We start from the raw sequence: 21,062 nt of genomic DNA, 5'->3' as shown, positions 1-21,062 counted from the left end.
CAGAATAGATAGTGATCAAGTAGCGAGATCTAGAATCAAATAACTAAACGCCGCAAGCCCGAGCTGTGACAAATAGCACCATTCGCAAGAAACGACAAAGACAATGAATCTATTAGGATTCGGAGCGCAACCGGGACGATCGTTTTGCATGTACGTCCATTAGTAAGCTCCACCAACCTCCACCTTCCTTTGGTTCTTTTTCCCATGAACATAAAACTCAAAATCGAACAAAGCAATTACCAGCAAGAACAGCTCTATCCCAGTGGCAACGGAATAATAAAAATTTACCGGTCCAAAGTGCATTTTAGAGATTCAATCCAGGATTAACAGGTTAATCTTGCGATCTAGTTTTACTTACTTACGCGGACACGGTTTATTTACAAGATTTCCTGAAGGACATTGAGGATCTCGTAAAAAGGCAAGCTTGTTTTCCTGAATTTGCTTTAACCTTCTTTAGAAGGTTTGAATAAAGTATGAGGATCATGTAACATGCATTTTTTGTTAATGTTTTATTTACGAGTATATGTGTATACTATACAGTGTGAGTCACGTTAAAGTGTACATATGAAAATAGATGAAACTAGACCTAATTTTATCGACAAAAAAGTGGTCAAAAATTTTTTGATATTTTTTTTTAATTTTTTATAGATTTTTTTTTCTTTCAAGTACTTATTGTAAAGAAAACGTAATAACTTTTAAACTAAGAGGTATATCCTGATAAAATAAAAACAGTAATAATGATAAATAACAGACAATACTAAAAAAATACATAAAATACTCAGAAAATGCCAACAAATAATAAAAAATGATACTTTTTGAAAAAAATCTGCTTAAATATACGTGTTTTTTTGGTTATTTGATAAATTTCTCCAAAAAATGCCCCTATAACCGGTGGTTTTTATTACTTTGAATTATTCTCTATCGTATTACCTTTGTAAAACCAAAAATCGCATGTCTCTATCCCTATCACAACATTTGCTATGTTCGTTTGAACTAAGCCTCTCCGGGCGCGCCATTTAACGCTTCGTTAACAACGAAACTGAAAATGGCTCTAGATTTGTAATTTTGATAAAGACAAGTTAGATTTCAAGTAAAAACAAAAGATTTCGAATAAAAATAAGCATTTTAGTTAAAATTAAAATTGTCCCTACCTGTAGAGGAGAATAATGTTGTGGTATGCCTTTGTTCAAACTATCATAGCAAATGTTGTGATAGGGATAGAGACATGCAATTTTTGGTTTTACAAAGGTAATACGATAGAAAATAATACAAAACAATAAAAACCACCTGTTATAGGGGCATTTTTTGGAGAAATTTATCAAATAACCAAAAAAACACGAATTTTTAAGCAGATTTTTTTCAAAAAGTATCATTTTTTATTATTTGTTGGCATTTTTTGTGTATTTTATGTATTTTTTTAGTATTGCCTGTTATTTAGCATTAATACTGTTTTTGTTTTATCAGGATATACCGCTTAGTTTAAAAATTATTACGTTTTCTTTACAATAAGTAATTGGAAGAAAAAAAATTCTATAAAAAATTTAAAAAAAATCTCAAAAATTTTTTGACCTCTTTTTTGTCGATAAAAATAGGTCTAGTTTCATCTATTTTCATATGTACACTTTAACGTGACTCACACTGTATTATAATATAGCCCGAAATCAGCAGTTTTATCTAAGTAATTTCAAAGTTAATACCCTGAGAGCTTACAGAGTTTTAACGTGTCTGGGTTTGAAGATATCGCTCGTAAGCTCATGACTCCAAACCTTGGAATGTTTTAGATAAGAACTAGGTAATTATGAAGAAAGGGAACCAAAGAACCAACCCAATTCTTTAAATTTCCAATAAGTTTACTATGCAAACAATATTGATCAGATACGTACACTTGAAGATCTTAAAGTGTATAAGAGTAAAGACAGAGCTAATTAAAACACAAAGGTTCGCAGTTGACAGAATAAGACGCAAGTGAGTGCTGTCTGACGCCCTAAATAGTTTACTAAGACCAGACCGTAATAATTGCCGCAAGAGATACCTCTACATAGGGTTTGGAACTGGAAAAGCACAAAGATCTTACGAAAACTACTACTACTGAAAAATTCATCAGTAGAAAGCTCAACATGTGCTGGTAGCGAGAAACCAACGCGGCAGTCTTTCAGCGCTTTTATTGATTTACTGTTATAGTTACATTTGCAAACACAATTCCTAATAATTAATAATGTTCTTGAAGACTTTAGTATGGATATTTCACAACCTCTCTTTTTTTTAAAGAATATTACTTTAATGTATTAGTTAAATACAAATTACTATTAATCCCGTTAACCCCTCGGTAAGCTAAATATGCTTGTGTGGGTTCACCACAATAGTCAGCGCGCGGATCGAACCCGCGTTCCTCGGATCACGAGTCGGCCAGTGCGACACCTTCACCGCCGCACAGTGGTCTGAAAATGAAGCTCCCATACCATAGAAACTTAATGTCAGAAATTAATAAATAAAAATATGTATTGTGTTTAGTATACCTCCCTTTGTTTTACTAATATAGTATGAAGGGTGTGAGTAGCTCCATGTGTGATAAAAAAAATATTTTGATTTTTTTTGTATGGAAAAAAACACTTAAAGTGGATTTTTTAAAAACTGAATAGAACTGAAGGGCTGGTACTCACATGAGCTATTGCACCATACACGGCGATCAAGATGACACACAATTCTTGTGCCGTTGGTTGCCGCTTTGCATATAGCAAGCTTTGGAAATTTTGAATTTTCGGTGGGTGATCTTTCAAGTCTTTGATGTTATTTTATGAAGTTATTCACCGCTTTCAATACGAGAATAGTATGTAAATTAATACTCATATAACTAGGAATATACTAGGGGTATTTTTAAATAATTTTTATTTTGAAAATATAAAAAAAAAAAAAAGTTTAATCATTGAATGAAGTAACCAACCAGTTGGTAACTGACATTGTTATTAGTTACTAACCTGCTAATGACGTTTTAATGAAAATAATAGAAATCAATACTGATTAAATAAACAACTTAAAAAATCGAACTGCCTAATAGGCCAATAAAATTACATTTGAAATCGGAAATAATTCGTACAAAAGATTTTATTGTTTTAATGGCTTCATTTGTTACCCATTAAGACTATCCTAAGTTTTCGACTTCGACGGAGTTGTGCTTAAGTGGTGGGGGCCCCCGAAAGGGTCGTTTTTTCGGTTTTACGGTTATATCGCGTAAAGGACTTACCCTATCGAAAACTGGTCTTCATGACGGTTGAAGGGCATTTAATCCTGCATTGAATAAGACCAAATTCATATGTTTTGGACAAACCGTTCTCGTGCTTATCTTCGACAACATAAGCACGAGAACCGTTCTCGTGCTTATCTTCGACAACATAAGCACGAGAACGGTTTGTCCAAAACATATGAATTTGGTCTTATTCAATGCAGGATTAAATGCCCTTCAACCGTCATGAAGACCAGTTTTCGATAGGGTAAGTTCCGATTTCAAATGTAATTTTATTGGCCTATTAGGCAGTTCGATTTTTTAAGTTGTTTATTTAATCAGTATTGATTTCTATTATTTTCATTAAAACGTCATTAGCAGGTTAGTAACTAATAACAATGTCAGTTACCAACTGGTTGGTTACTTCATTCAATGATTAAATTTTTTTTTTTTTTATATTTTCAAAATAAAAATTATTTAAAAATACCCCTAGTATATTCCTAGTTATATGAGTATTAATTTACATACTATTCTCGTATTGAAAGCGGTGAATAACTTCATAAAATAACATCAAAGACTTGAAAGATCACCCACCGAAAATTCAAAATTTCCAAAGCTTGCTACATGCAAAGCGGCAACCAACGGCACAAGAATTGTGTGTCATCTTGATCGCCGTGTATGGTGCAATAGCTCATGTGAGTACCAGCCCTTCAGTTCTATTCAGTTTTTAAAAAATCCACTTTAAGTGTTTTTTTCCATACAAAAAAAATCAAAATATTTTTTTTATCACACATGGAGCTACTCACACCCTTCATACTATATTAGTAAAACAAAGGGAGGTATACTAAACACAATACATATTTTTATTTATTAATTTCTGACATTAAGTTTCTATGGTATGGGAGCTTCATTTTCAGACCACTGTGCGCCGCTTCGAATTGGTAATTGTATTCATAATGTGACAGCCCTACAACACTGGTGATGGTTGACTGAAACTAGCGAGAGGCGGTACTAAAATAGCGAACGCGACAAACTCGGTAATCAAAGAGCGGAATCAAATCGCTCCGTCAACGCTTTGATGTTTCTTTGTGATTTGTCTTCGTGTCACTCGTATTAGTTGATTTACATACAATCCCGCTTCTTTTGATACCGCGACTTTGTAGGCGGGTGTGACGTGGAATTTTCAGTTCTGTAAACATTCCCCGGTTAAATTGAGCTCAGACAACGACGGAAAATCAAAAGTAGTGCATTTAACTAATCTTTGTAGCTTAACCCTTGAATGCGACAGGTCATAGAAAATAAAGTTCTATGAAACTATCGGCCGAATACTGAAACGCCATTTAAATATTTGACGGCTTCTCAAATAGTTAAGCAGCTCCTAAACTTACATTTCGCATACTCAAAACATTATCTGAGCAGTTCTCAATTTGTAAGCACCTCTCAAATTAAGTTGCTATAGCACACAAAAGCTTATCTAAACCAAATGTAGCAAGACACAGATGACAGTCAGGTGTGATGTCTGAAATGGTTTTAATTTTGCAATCAATTTGCCATTGCCTAGTCGATTGACGGTTCATTGAATGTTATAAACCTCTCTGTATTTTGACTTTGAAGTTCGAACCCAAGTGTTTTTTCGGGGAACGCGTTATTTTAAAACACTGTAGACATTTATTAGTGGGGCAAACGTCTTTCTTTTAGCCGTTGTCAGCGCAGCAATAAAGTCGACTGGAGTGAGGACGTCACGCGGGCGCTGACAGGCGTCGTGATTAACGACCCGAAGACGGCCCGATAAGGTTGCCAGGCGACCGGGGCTTTTGGGACTGTCCCACAATGAAATATGCATCTATACTATCTATACTAATATTATAAATGCGAAAGTAACTCTGTCTATCTGTCTCTCTTTCACGCCTAAACCACTGAACCGATTTTGATGAAATTTGGCATAGAGATAGTTTGAGTTCCGGGAAAGGACATAGGATAGTTCTTATCCCGGTTTTTGAAACAGGAACGCGCGTGATAAAGTTTTTCTGTGACAGACAAAATTCCCCGCGGGTGGAAAGCTAGTTACAAATAAATTAGCTGGACCGACGACCTGGTGAAGGTCGCGGGTGTCTGGATGCGGGCGGAGCAGGACCGGCCGTTGTGGAAATCCTTGGAAGGCTGAAACGAATGAACGAACGAAGTTGGTTACGGCGAAAAATCTTACAAATTGACTAATTCTGTGGAAAAGAAGAAGACATGGTGACTCATTTCACTAGATTAAAATTCGTATAGGTGGTGACTGCCGTCAAGTATTTTTATTAATATCCTTAAGAAAGGAAAGCAAAGAAGCTTAAACAGAAAACTGATGAGCATTTCGGTGTTTCACTATAATTTTTTTAAACGTCAAATCTCTGAAGTCATCAGTGACCATCAATGTCCTAGATCAAGAACAACATCTGGCACCCTTAATTCCCAAACATCCCCACCCTCTTCACCCTCCTGCCATTGGCACTCCACTACATAATAATGGCATGTAAGGAAGCGGTAAAAATGCGATATCCCGCATTCCCGATGCCACCGCCCTTATTGATATGTCGGGAATACACGCAAAATTAAATACCGAACAGGTTGATTACGGATATGTGGGGGAAAATTCCTATTACCTACAAATTATGATAATATTATGAGTCTTATTTAATTTTGTCATCATTGAATTTAAGTATACGAAAACTTCCTAACACAAAGTATAAACTTTTAAATCTCTTCATTAGAATAAGTAAATAAAATTTTTAAATTCTTACCAACCAAATGAATCAGAATAAGCAGATGATTTTTTGCCTATTTAAGTATGCAGTCTTCATTAAAATCTACAAACTTATATCACAGGATAGATGTAGAACAAGAATAAAAACCGTCACCTGATTTTGATTCAGCGTTAAATAAATTAGTCCACTTTCAGTCACTGACAAAAGGGTTAAGCCCTCTTCGCTCAAACGAGGCCAATCCCAGTGAAATTTATAAAAAGATGAGCCTATAAAAAGCCACAGCCATAAAAGGACTTGGGATTACCTACTTTTCCGCTGCACTTTAAGCTGATGTGACACACGTACGCTCTTCGCTAAAGTAAAATAAAATTAGTATTAAAAATTACCTATAATTACTATGCGAAAACCATTTCTTTGATCCAAGCAACGTTTCCGGCCATGCCTTATCAGACAAAAATTCGAACGAAATATCAGAGGAATTTATTTTACCCGAAAAACCTCAAACAGTTAAAAAGTATGCGTTTGTCCCACAGTGGGATGCCGTGGGCTGAAAATAAATAAATGCGAAGAATGTGTAACGCGCGGGACAGGCGCGTCTTGAAGGGTTAACGCGTCTATTTCCACCGCCTTTGATGCGCGTTTGTTTGTTTTCGCAACTTTCTACCCGAAGCGAGATACATTTCGAGTAACCAAATGTATTGAGATATCAGTTTACATTTTAACTAAGAGTCTCCCCAGACTGCAGACTGTTTATCGCCTGATAGTGTAGTCGGGCAGTTAATCAGTATTGTTATTAAGTATTAATCAATATTGAACATGTCTGAAAGCGCGCAGATTACATCGATTTGGTATCGGCCGATTCCTCATACAAATTAGAAGCTGACCAAAGTCTGTATCTGCGGGGATTCTTAAATGTTACTCGATTTACCAAGTTAAATGTCAGAATACTTTGTGTTTGAATAAACTACGAGTATGGAAAAACTAAAACTGAAACGTAAACATCAGTCAAGCCAATCAATATTGATTTAACTAGATATACCTAGACATAGAGACCGAGTGATCCGGTAGATACCAACTGTCTACGTGAGCGGCATGCCGTAACGCTACCGTGGCTACGTAGTGCTACAGCAATCCTTGATCCGTGATTGGAAAATGGTACACTTGTATAATAGTCATTTGTTTTTGCAATCATTACACTTGTTTATGTAGTCACTTGTTTTTACAATCAATATATTACACGCTCCAGCAGAATTTTAACCCTACCAATGTGTTTGGAACAACTGACAGAGCTGTATGTCTAATCTTCACAAAAAGTATTATTTAAAACATCACAGAAAACCCTTTGCCAATGTTATTATGCTACTGGGACTACGAGAAATGATGCTAGGATAGATAACACTGCATTAACCTTATAGTTTCCTAATAAAGATCTAGCGTCAAACAAAACAAATAAATAAATGTTTGATTGGACAGAAGGCCTACATCCACTTACAGTCCAATTACACAAGCCCATTGCTAGAGTAATCCTCTCCCAAGTTACAAGCCAGTCCTGTCAAGTTCACCATAAGCTGAGGGGCTGGCTAAACTGACAGCAAACTTAAATGCAGTGGAGTAAACGCCACCACGTCTACGTGATCAGCATGCCTTCTTCCCGCAAATACGCAGGCTATGTTGCAATTGCGTCTTGTTTGAACTTGACACGATGTCTCGTGCGTTTCCACGTGGATATTTTCATGTTTTTTCAGCAGTTTTACAGTCTGTCTGGGTTTGTAATTCTATGATTTATAACTATCACGTAAGCTAATTTAACTGCGAATTATCTCTACTAATATTATAAATGCGAAAGTAACTCTGTCTGTCTTTCACGCCTAAACCACTGAACCGATTTTGATGATATTCGACATAGAGATAGTTTGATATATTGAGTATCCTCTTCACTCTATACAGTCATTATTTACTACTGTCGCTTCGCTATATTGACGAGAGTAAACACAAGTGTCGGGTAAAGCCGGTCGTCAGCCGTTACGTGACCTGTCTCGTCTGATGTCCCGCAGGCCCGCCAAATGCCCGTGATTGTCACGTCGATTCGTGCTCGGCGGCACCACGTAAGCAATTTGCCAAATTACGTTACATTATGTAGAGTTATCTACGGTTGAATGGACTACACGTGTGTGTAATGTAGGTACTGGCACTGGTACCTACAGAGAAGCAACCATGAGTGTTTTCAATTCATTTAACTGAGTAAAAAAATTATAGAAAAACGCACTTGGGAAATAATCAATAAAAAATATGAACTAAGTTTACCTTCAATGGAAGCGTCATTTAAACATTTTTATAAAATATAATAAACTGTCATCCAATATAACACCGAGTAGGTACTAACTTCCTAAAAATTAAATATAGTTTCAGCTGTTGGAATCGCGACAACCTGGCCCAGTCGCCGCGGACATCAAAGGGGCCCGCCATCTTTGAACTAGCCGCGCGGAGACGGCCGCAAACACTATGATGTGCGCTGGCGCACTTAAAAATATTAATAAAAATTATTTCACACCACCCATGGTATGGATGATGTCATATAAGTGGCACGGAATAACAACGAGCGGGCTTCGTGCGCTAAGTGTATAAATTGTCAGGCTCGGTCCCTTGAATGATAATGAAATGTATCATAAACGACCGCGTGAAAAGAGAATAAAAATCTCCTCATTCATATTGAATTGATTTCCTTTGAATGCTGCACAATAACATTTATTGGATAATTCTAACTACACAGTGTTTCCTGCAACGATTAGAGAAAGAAAATGATAAACACGACATATTATTAAGTTCCACGCTGAAAAGCGTGGACGCTTTTACGCTGGTATACTGGAATACCCACAATGAACAGTTGAAAGCGAGAAAACATGTGTTGAGTTAGAAAACATTTAGAACGCTTGTTAATTTATTAAAAGCTCATAAATTGCAAAGTACACAGCAACATCCTCTCGTTCCGACCGCGAAAAGTTTTAAAAGCTTATTCTGTGGAAGCTCGTAAAAGAACATCCTGCCGATTTCATATTTCACAAGTCACTTTCATTGAGCCGCGGGCGCAGACCAATAAATACAGATGTTTACGCGCGGGATAGGTGCTACGTGTTTACACTAGTAGTTGGCAATACGCTACGCGGTGATGTATCGCTGAACATTTTTAGAATGTCGATAAAGTCAGCGTGGTTATATCGATATTCAAAGTTTACTTTAAATTAAATTTAAAATAACGAAAAATAAAGCTGAGATAACAATTACAATGAATGCTACAAATTACGTTAATAAACTACTCTATTTTCTGCTACACACGTTAGTAAGTGCTACGAGCAGCGCTGAAGTTACACGCTGGAACAATATTTCTCATACACAGCTAGTACCTCTCGTAGCATAAAAGTCTGCAAATGTCACAAATATGATAATGTGTATAATATGAAATTCAGTACTGCTCAGATATTAACATCCCTGATTCCCTAACACTCGCCAACGACCTCTCCACATCTCTCGCGCGATTTACGAGCCAAATATAAACTATGATTGGCAACTAATTCCTTTACCCTAACTAACATGCCAATTGAAGTGTCTACAGTCCACGCCAATTCCAGAATTCGATAAAAGGGAATGCCTGGCATCCCTACAGCACTGTCCTGTCTACCGACCGATGCAATACATTCCGATCTTCACTTGACAATTTCTCCCACTGTATACCTAGTCTAAATATACAATGATGTACTTATAACTATTTCCTATGACTACAACCTACTTATAAATAACCGACTCTACATTTAATTCTTGACTAACCTCTCCAAATTAGGTACAAAAGTACTTTATCGTATAGAAATCGTTAACAAATATAACATTATCTACTACTATTAATAAAATCGATGGAATACCAATCGAAAACCAAGCATCCCTACAGCAGCGCCCATCGGCCGACACGGTTCGACGCCGGCGATGCCACTCCGCAACACACGATTTACAATACCAATAGAACCCAATAAACTGTACCTACCTCCGTATGGTGATCCGCACAAATATTTAAACTGAATACGTGCTGGCCAGATGTTTGCGCGGAGAAACCCTTTGGTATGCTGGCCTACTTCCTAAGATTTATATGTAAAGCATTACAAGTTTATTTTTAAGAGTGCACGCCTATGAAGTGATTTCAAAACAACGTTTTCATTTATGGACTGGATGTTCATTCAATTTTATACTAATTAGTTAATTATCATGTAAATTCTAGCCAATCGTAATGAACTAAGGTAGGTACCTAGGTCCTGATGACAACAATTTATGAATCACGCATGATAATTAACTCGGAAGACGAGGAAAAACACATCCCAGCACTCATCTATTTTTATTGTGTAAGAGCAAATTACGATAATTATTTAGGAATAAATCATATATTGTTTGCAATCAAAACCAGCAGATAACTTAAAAGGCACGATGTTTTCAACAACAAACTACTCTAAAATACAAAACTACTTTGAAACACGCAATCCATTTTCTATCAATCGTAATAGCACTATTATTGACATTGATTATTCTGCAAAATGATAGCTACCTTCACCTTTCAGGGAATCCCCGAAGCGTGCGCAGAGCACTTGTTATTAGAGCATCAATTGTTCCCTACTGTCACTACCACCTCCCCATTGCTGTCCCCATGAACCATTACTGAGTACGAGGCGATGACGCGAAGGTACCAATTACAATCCACAGCAACACGAAAATGGGCTAAGTGTTTAATATCTATAGGTAGAGCAGCATTTTCGTTCCCCGCATTAATGGTAATTAAAGGGTAATGGCTGCATTTGGGACGCTTAGAAGTACTCTGAAAATGGTTACCCATTACCAAAACCATAAGAAGCTGAAAGGAGTCTCACAACCGATTAATTAATAAAAACTGCCTCATGTGATTTTCAAACATAAGCAATGTCTTTTATTCCAGAACCCGAGGATTTTTCAAAACTAGTTATTTTCTCTGTATTTTAGAGTTTAGTGTCGAATGAAAAACTTTTATAAATTCAGTGTTATTTTATAATACAGTACACAACAGCAAAATTAATCTCAAAATAGCGCTCATGAAAAGCCGTAGACAGAATCTATTTCAATCCTACAATACCTATCCTTCTAATTAAAACACGTCCTATAATTATTTTTCTATTCAAAGATGGCTTCCATTAATTGGTAAGGGGAGGGAGGGTTAAATACTTGTAATAACGGCTTAACGAGCCAATTTATTTAGATTGTCTTTGTGTCGCCCTAACCACTTACAATCAGTTTGTCTTAGTTGAACCACAGTTGAACACACTTGATGATTTTAGTGAACATAAAAAGTAGAGACTATTATTAGATGTCTGCTATTTTGGGGTGGATCGATGCGGGGTAAACTGTATTAATGATAATGAGTTTATGCCATTTATGAGCCCTCACAACTGCTATCAAGACTCTAAGCTCAGGCTAATACAATACTCATCTTTCATTTCAGCAAGTCCAGTATGAGTTTTGCGACACGCCATTTAAACTCCTGAAATGATTGGTTAACGCCATTTTCCGTAGCATCTACGATTATGTCTACTACAGGATTTAAACCACTGCCTTAACTATTCGAACGCATTCTCTATTATAGGTCCTTTGCTTATCGCCCCTCCCTAAGGTGCGAAGTTGATTTTACTCAAGAATAGGTCTTATCTAAGTATCTATCGGTTCTAGAGAATCTAAAACTTATCAACGGGACTCTACCAATATATTCAGTATGTAGTATGTTAAATGAATCAATCCTGATTTCGTAGAAATAAATAACATACATGGATTCCTTTTTAGTGCAGTTTTAAAAGTTTAGTAATCACAAATTCACAATACAATTAAATTAATTAAAACCGAAGTCAAGTGTTACAATTTTCAGCGTCGTGTTAAAAGCGAAGTCAATTAAAGTTTAAAATAAATAACAGGAAACAAAAACGGACGGGTCTCAAGTTACGTTGATACACCTAACTCTAAAATTGCCGGATGCGAGTGACGGCCGCAGACGACGCCGGCTGGTAACACATATTATGTTTACCCGACTGGGAAAAGTGGATTTTGATTCATATTTGAAGTTCGTAGGATAATTAAACTACAAATGATAATATAGTTCGATAGACTCCTTATTCCTCCTCTCAATTAAGCCTAAAAATGTACCTACTCCTCCGAGTTTTTCAAATACTTTTCACTAATGAATATTCACCAAAATTTCAGTTAAAAGTTAGGAGCGATGTTTTTACAGGTTAATTTATTTAACTTTATCTAACCCGTAGTTACATAGAGTCGAACGGACGCGAATGCGGATCTTTTTTTGGAATGAATGCTGATTATTTATAATATAAAAACCCCGGGACCAATTTTACCAATTCTTTTTTTTAATGTTTATTGATGTCCAAGGATGGTTTTTACGGCGAGAAAATTTTGAATAATTTCCGGGGAAAGCTTGAAAACAGCCCTTTTTTCACGCGAGCGAAGCCGCGGGCGGTAAGCTAGTGTTAAATAAAAGTAGCATCGGTAATAAATAAATAATGCACGTTAGAGAGCTATTTCTATTTATCAATTTGACTTTGATTTCTTCATCAACTACACGAATGTGTGCATTGAGGAATCGAAGGCGTTGTAACTTATTCAGACGGTGTCGCGGGGAGGAAGCGGCCGTCAGCCTAACGAGGCGTATTTAAATACGGGGTATTAGTGCATACCCCGGTACCCATATTTCCCGATACCACTCCGAGATAAAACCCCTTTTGATATGACAACCCTGAGATATGATTAGTATTTTTATGCTAATTTTATCTACTTTACGCAACAGTGTTTTGAGAGAATGTAATATAACATGATATTTTATCAATGTCATAAGTCTTTCCGGGATCAAACATAAATCTTGTTTTCAGAAGTTTGAAATATAATAAAAATAAAAATAATTCGAGATAAATTTTTTACTAAATTAATGCTCTAATATGTACCTAAGACTTATTTATTCAAACATTTTGAAAGTCAAACGACGCCTCATACTCAACTTTTCAAACTAACCCTTCCGTCATTTCACGTGCAAGATTTAGGACTAAACCCGGATTCTGATGGCGATCCCGTATTCTAACGCTGGCAACACTGATCTCCCGCGATAATGGCTTCACTTTATTCACGCGGCGCGCCTTCCCCGAAGCACACACGACGACGCCTGATTTACAAGTAACAATGCCGTGACGCCACGATTTCCTCACCATATTTCAATAACTACGAGGTAGTCGCAGCATATAAATGTTCAAAAACTAATGCAAATGAATGATGAACAATAGGATATTTGACGACGAAAGGAATTCCATTTTATATTGAGTTCTTCCGATTTTTTTTAACTTCCAGAATCCTTATACACTGTTTTCCAAAGAATATTATACAAATGGGAACTTCTTAAAACGCATAATTTAATTACATAAGTAGTACCTACCTAATTTCAACATCAAAACTATACAACATCAAAGACTATCGATCCCGTGAAAGGAAATCGGGGGCGATCTGAATATGAAAAAATATCGGTTGACCCGTTTCCAGCGGCTCAGCTAAAAATATCCCCCCGAAACTTGGGGAAGCAATAAATCTGCTTAATTAGTCAATTTAGCTTTCCACTGAGAAGTTTGATTGGAAATTCTTGTGGTGCGATTAAGATTCTATGAGCGAGCTTTGGAGGAATGCCTGACACCGGTCCCGTGAATGCCGAGTGGGGCGTGTCTTCATGGAGGTTGATATCCCTTCCACGATTATGTGGAAATATTCAACAAGTTCATCAAAGATTGAAGATTACATCGATTTTCCTTACATGGTAGTACCTACTTGTTTTTCATTCTTCTCACACTTAGTCACACAGACTTGGTTGCATTCTCTTAGGAAATAGTAACTAATTAACTATCACTCGTTACATATTAATTACCCACTGAACGAATGCCTATTCAAAACAGTTCTTGGACACATACCTTTTCGCAAACACTTCGGCACGTCCCCTCAGCTTTCGTGCAGCACATGGAAATATCTGAAAATAAAATAATCAATTGAAAATTGAACTGACTGAACATTTTTCGGGCAGATGATTAGTTGAAATTGCATTATGGTTTCTTGTAATAATAGAGTCATCTGCCTTCTTTTCAGTTTGTTTCAGCCTAACGCCGCCCAAAGACTCAAGGAATTTAAATTCCGGCAATAACGACCAACCTATGCCACTTGGGAGTAGTTAATACCTACAGAGGTTTTATTAGTTGAAGATCTTTTCAATATGATTCTTTCCCTCTTTCAAGCAAAACTTTACAACTTTAACTTACTTTGCTACCTTGCTAACAGCTACGCACATCAACATCATGTACTTATTTCTATTATCAGTTTATAGCAATAGAAAATTATTGAAACTGGCCAAAGCTCCTAATAGACTCTAATGCACTCAGATTCAAAATCTCATAACCAAGCAGCCTACCCCAACAGCTGCTGCCAAACCACAATAAAATGACTGCGACAGATACGGATGGCCATCGCAAGCCGGGCGGCGTTTGATCTATCCGTCCAGTAACGACCGACTTTATTCGCTCTGTCAACTGCTTTATAGACGTGGAATTAGTCTTTATTACATTACATTGCTTTACAACATGTCTACAGAACGCTGTTAATCATGGACATGATTCGTAATAAATACGCGAAATGCTTGCCGAAAACGTAAATTTTTTTTATCTACCTAGAGTCCGCAGGTTTCTTATCTAATACGACACACCAAATATAAATTATTCTTTAAAAGCCTAAAATTCCATAAATTCAAAATTGGAAAATCACAAGTAGTTATTTGACTATTTCTAAATCAAAAACCATCAAATTGGTTCAACGGTAAAGCTGGCCAAGAAAAGTTAGTTAGGCACTTGTCCATTTATATTAAACAATGCGGACTGAAGCCCTTTAACTGAACCACATTTTAAGCCAGAAGATAAGCATTTAATTGAAACGCTTTAAAGCTTTAGGGCCTAAATCAGCGAGCAAAATTTCCGCAGTCACTTGCGAGTCCATGGCGGTCCGATAGACGCCTCCAATATTAGGATTAAAGAGAAAGCCGAAGCGGATAATTGCGTAGTGGACTAGGTGGGCACAGACCTGTTTAATAAGCCTAGAGCCAGATTTCGATGAAACCAAATTATAGGCACCCTTAGAAAGCTAGATGACAGCTATAGCGCTTATTACCGGATGATAGCGTAATATTCTATAAAGACGCAGGCTTTACTATAGCCCATTTCACTAATGGCTGCCCTCGCGTACGCACGGCTCGAATTAGATATGCAAAATATAGTCGTAAGATGACGGCATTAATAATTTTCTTGCTTCAGAACTCTATGAGATAAGAATATTTACCGATCGGATTCTAGGACAAGACCAGTTTCCGCTATCGTCGTTACTTTATAAACACATCTTTTAAGAGGAACGGCTTTTGATAAATCACCCGCTAAAGTAGTGTAGCAGTTTGTTTCCAATCAAAATAATCAGTTTTTACGTCTTATGTAACCATTTACTAAGCATTTCTTCTAGTAATTATGAGACTTTAATTAATAATACTGTTGCAATATTTATTTTTCGTATAATCAACGCGTTAGCTACATTGAACCGCTTATATTACCGCCTAATGATTCTTAAGAATAAGTAAATATTAAATAAGAAATCAATAAACAACTTAGTCCATTAATTATTTACCTTGAGTGGTAACGTAAGCAGCTGCAATGACTACCAGCAGGAATCTGCTCTTCCACCAACTGATATCCATGGTGATATCTCTCCGATAAGCATCCATGTTTCTTTCTTCAAGTCATCTGCAAATAAAATACAAACTTAACATTTTGCTAACTAACACATTTTACAGGCAGTTCTATCATGTCTAGTCTAATAAAAGCATAATCATCATCATTTATTGTAATAATGTTCTAGCCAAAAGTAATATTTTCTTAGTTTTCTCAAATTTTTGCAACCAGCACGTAATTTTTTGCTGGCTTCATTCTTTTGAAAGTATGTGTATTGCACATACCTACTACATATTTTTGATGGACACATATTTAATGTAAAAGATACATCTCATAGGTGATACATTGAAGGAAGATAACAACAACGTATACTGTACTGAAACTATTTTATCGCAGCTCGTAACTTCAGATGTTCGTGAACGAAGTACGTACGTTGTGCAAGCAGCGCTTTTCCCACAGAATTTTATATTTTTATGTGTGGTATAAATCCACCGTGATGTGTATGTGTGCAAACCTCTGTTCACAACAAAGTTATAGGAAAAATAACCTATAAAAAGTTCCTCGTATAAAACTTATTTGAGAATCCCAAAGTTATGGGCTCATCTACATATCCTATTTCTTGTTTACATGGATTAGGTTACAAATAAAGAAAAATCAGACGTAAAACGCACTTTTAATTCGTTAATGTACGATGTATATTTTAATTACTATCCCCAGACTACGAGTATAATGAATCTGCCACCACCAAAATTTATTTTGTTTTATTTTATTTGTTCAAAAAACACATACAGAGTACCTACAATCAACAAAGTACATAATTATGACCAACAATAAATACAGTTTTAACGTGAACGTAATTGAACTTTAAGCATTACCTCAAACCAAATTATGGCTCTACATCTCCCACAGTCCTTGACTCGTATTTTTGTCCCAATCAATATTTCTTCAAAAGTATTTCATATTGTCAGTACTTAAACCTACAGCATTTTATTAGGGTCTCTAAAGTTTTCTCCTCGCGTTCTTTACTACGGACTCTGGAGACTGATAAAAATACTTTAGTACCCACTATCTGCCTCTTCCAAGTCGGCTACAGGGCTCGCGCCCCATAAAAAGTTTTCGCGTAAACAACTTTGTAGCTCCAAAAGTGTGAAAGTTATTTTTTTTAAATATTCATAGCGGTCAATAATTTTGTTCTGAGATATTTGAAAGCAAAATGATTTAAATTATTACTACGAGTGGGTGTTGATTAAGAATGTGATTGCACTGAAAATATTAAAGATTGAGAGAGTTGAACACATTGATTCAAAATCATTATGGAAGCAAAGTGCTTATTTATTTTTTCATGTTTCGTGAACATTTTCAACAACAAAGATTTTATATTTTCACTTGAACTTATGAGTATGTCTAATTTCAAGTCTAAGGTTAGTACCGACTGGGATAAAAATCGTCTGAATCGTTTTAGATCCGTACTATAATGATATTATGCAATAAGTTAGTTAAAGTAGAGAAAGTAAATGTAGCTCAAGGTTTACCTAACAAAGACTTTTCTGCAGGCTTACTCAAGAATAGTTCAATCCTACTTATTCAGGAAAGTGTAACTACTCTTGATAAATAATATTAACAGCACTTGAAGTATAATTAAGCCGTATCTTAGGTACACAGCACCTATAAGCTTGACGTAGCTAGGAATTTATGTACAGCTTGCGCTAGTACACGGTCGTTACAGCTCGTAATGAATAATTTGGAGCGCGGTTGGAAAAGTAAGTAGATCTTTATAAATAATATTACCGGCACATGAAATATAATTAAGCCGTATCTTAGGTACACAGCACCTGTAAGCTTGACGTAGCTAGGAATTTATGTACTTGTGCTAGTACACGGTCGTTACAGCTCGTAATGAATCATTTGGAGCGCGGCTGGAAAAGTAAGTAGATCTTTTAAATAATATTAGCGGCACTTGAAGTATAATTAACCCGTATCTTAGGTACACAGCACCTACATATAAGCTTGGCGTAGCTAGGAATTTATGTACTTGTGCTAGTACACGGTCGTTACAGCTCGTAATGAATCATTTGGAGCGCGGCTGGAATTTAAATTGTTTCTGTTCCTTATCTCGGAGGGATGGAAAAATTAAAAGTGCAATTTAAAACACTGTTTCGTAGAGGTAGCATTAAAATGTGCAAGCAATGGGAATCTATTTGGGATTTTGTAATTAAACCTTAATTTTACAAAACATTTACAAATCTACTATTAAACTTAATCACATGAGCTTTTTCGTAGCACCATTAATACTTTCTTTAAAAATCAAACTACATACGTATGTAGAACCTGCCATAATAATATAAAGTGTAAAAACAGTCTTCAACAACATTAATGTCACGTACGATATATTACTCTATCAATTCAGTTCAACATTTAATGGTGCTTGGTTCGTAGCATCGTAGCACTTATTGGATATGATACATTTACCTAACACTTACACGCAAACTTTCTAAAGTGTAGTAATGTATTTAATCTTAAAATAAATAGGACTCCACTATAATATTACTGGCTATGCTTTCAAAAAAACTAAACAGGTGCACGCACAAACTAAACAAAAGATTTAAGTAACTATGTAACTAACTTATCTGTATGAATCTCTGAGTTTTGTTTTTGTATGGAAACAGTAGGTACCTACTCTTACACTTTAAAAATTGAATTCGTTTCATTCCGTAAATCCGTAACAAATAACCTACACAGCGAATCTATATTTTCATACAAGTAACTGAAATATTTTGTAAATAGCAATATTTATCAACACATAATGTTTTTTCCTCTTACCAAAAAACTTTAGAAGATACTCGTTATCTGCGACATGCCGGTTCCTTGTTTATTATTAGCGCGTTAGATCTAATTTTAGTCCATTATTTTTATCACCGCTCATCTCATTTATCACTTCAAAATACTCCCGTAGTCTTATCTTTACACTCTTCTAATCTTCCCTCATTTTGTTCGAAGTTACACAAACTGACCTTTTTTCAATACACAACACAAGTTTTTAAAGTTTGTAAACATAGACACAAAAATTAAAAATCACACGACAAACTCTTTGGAACGTAAAACTTTTGAAAAAAATAATCTTATTTATTTTTTTATTAGTGGCCTGAGCACGTAGTTTCCCGCGCTTTTGCTCCGAGGACGAAACACAACCTCGGCGGCCACCTCGCTCGCGCCAAATTGACGCGTTACTAAATAGACCGACATAAATTCATTCAACTCCAGCCTCTACCCCCTCCGTCCTGCTCGCTCCACTAGCTCCGTGTGCTCTACTGTCTCTCTTACACGCTTCCGCTTGATGAACCCTATTGAGCTCGTTAGTCATTAATTAATTCTGCATAAGAAAATTACTTTTAATTTAAACGGTGCACAGATGGAACCGATTCTGAGCGGCAACATTTGTATCGAATTTTAGGAATATTATTGTTTATTTATGAATTTAATATTTGTTTCAAAACTTATGATAATTAATATCGTAAAGTTTTTCTTCAATACAATTAGCTTGAATAGCTATAATTTTTAACTAGGTAGGTCCTTCTATAAAATTCCTTGCTGCCTGCTTTTATTCAACTTCCAATGTTTTTACATTATTTATAAAATTTACATTTATGGGAAATTACGTAACTTATTCGTATGAAGTAACTTAATACCTATATTATTTAATTTTACAGAATCATCCCAAATTACAATAACATTTTCAGAAGTACGAGTGTTTTTAAAAAGAACGTTGGTTTAAAATGTTACTACGAGTACAAAAATCGACAAAATATAGAGTCGAATTTGTTTCAAGATCGCACTTATTACTAAAACTACATCGAAGTGTAACTTGGTGTGCGTCTTCTACTTCACGAATCACCTATATTCTGCCTTAATCCAAATCCAGGTAGTACCTCGTACGAGGTAAGAAATAAAAAGCCAAAGTTAAGACCTAAAGTTTCCCTCGCGAATTGAAATTTAGTGTTCCAACCGCCGCTTTAAGCTGCGAGTGCCGACTTTGTTCTACCTTCGTTTTTGTCCCTTTAGTTTCCTCCAGCTTCACCTAATGAATTCCAACTTACTGTACTCAGAAAATATCGTTCTTAATATTTTTCAGTATGGATTAGAGACTGATACTTTCCTGAAAGTAAAACTTACATCGCTGTCACAAAATTACACAAGTTATAGTCACTTTATACAAAAAAGTGATGTATCTAATACCTAGTGCGCACGCCAGACACCACACATAAAAATACTGTAAAACTCTATATATTTCAATAAAATTACGTAATTTTTAGCGATGTTTACATTGCTTTCCCTTTATTTTCATCACCTACAATTAATAAAATAAAATTTGTTTCTAGGATTAATCTTAAGCAAACCTGCAATTTACATCTTTAAAAATCAAAACTGAAACGTCACGTGAAGTCTCGGGCGTCTTTTAATTATGTACTTACTCTACTTATGTACTTACCTAATGCAGTATTCCTCTTCATTGACATCATTATGTTTAATATATTAAAACTTGTTTAAGTTAAGTTTACTTTCGCCTTCAGCAATTCGGAGTCTGAAAGCAGTTGACGCACTGTAAACGCGCCATGATTTATGGCCCCCTCGTAATGGGTATCAACGCGGACATGCTTCAGGCATATTTAGACCCCCGTTAAATTTGTCCTCGGGCGGCCTGATGGTATTCCCTTTTATTTTCTTTTAGTTAGAATTGTTTTCTTTATGGATTCTTTACGGTGGGTGGACTTCAGAACTGAAAATCAGAAAGATAAGTAGGTATTACATGGGCAATAATCTCTTACTATTCAGTAGCTCTAACTTGATACTTTTATTGATTTGAAGAAATACATGACATCTATCATACCGAAATTAATCTAAAATAAGAGTAGGCGCACACCGTTGATTTTTAGTTGGCCGATAGTTGTGCCCGATTTTAATTTGTATGAAGAATCGGCCAAATCGAATCGGCGTAGTGTGCGCACTCCCATACATGCCCATACTGATCAACTGCCCATACTGCGGAACAGCCAGACGCCTAGCGGCCAGGCACCGGATGGTGCCAACGTCTGAGTAGAGTCCATGCCCCAGAAGGGGGAGAGTGGCAAAGGGACAAATGGACGAAGAATAAAGAACTTGTAGAGAGTCAAGCATTGCGCGCGGTGGCGTCTTTCCATTCTATAAATAGCCAGAACGCAAGCGTGTGAAACTAATCGAGTATAGTTTGGATGTGACTTTTTTTACTAAGCTCCTCCAAACTATACACGACCAGTA

The 21,062-nt window shown here is 36.0% G+C and overlaps 1 protein-coding gene across 1 annotated transcript in view; it reads right to left on the bottom strand.

Moving 5' to 3' along the window:
- Reck (Reversion-inducing-cysteine-rich protein with kazal motifs) overlaps nucleotides 1-18,981 on the bottom strand; it is a 40,992-nt gene extending 22,011 nt beyond the window's left edge. Inside the window, exons 1-3 of the mRNA XM_028308266.1 lie at nucleotides 18,591-18,981; nucleotides 15,727-15,842; nucleotides 13,983-14,038 (exon numbers count right to left, since the gene is read on the bottom strand). Of these exons, the coding sequence (XP_028164067.1) occupies nucleotides 13,983-14,038; nucleotides 15,727-15,823 (153 nt within the window). The 5' untranslated portion in view covers nucleotides 15,824-15,842; nucleotides 18,591-18,981. The remainder of the gene's footprint in view (nucleotides 1-13,982; nucleotides 14,039-15,726; nucleotides 15,843-18,590) is intronic.
- Between the last annotated feature and the right edge of the window lie 2,081 nt (nucleotides 18,982-21,062).

The sequence above is a fragment of the Ostrinia furnacalis genome, unplaced genomic scaffold (genome assembly GCF_004193835.3).
Source record: "Ostrinia furnacalis isolate ACB-3 unplaced genomic scaffold, ASM419383v2 OfSCF2409, whole genome shotgun sequence".
NCBI lineage: Eukaryota > Metazoa > Arthropoda > Insecta > Lepidoptera > Crambidae > Ostrinia > Ostrinia furnacalis.
The sequence above is the reverse complement of the archived record's forward strand: the minus strand, read 5'-3'. Positions and strand labels throughout refer to the sequence as shown.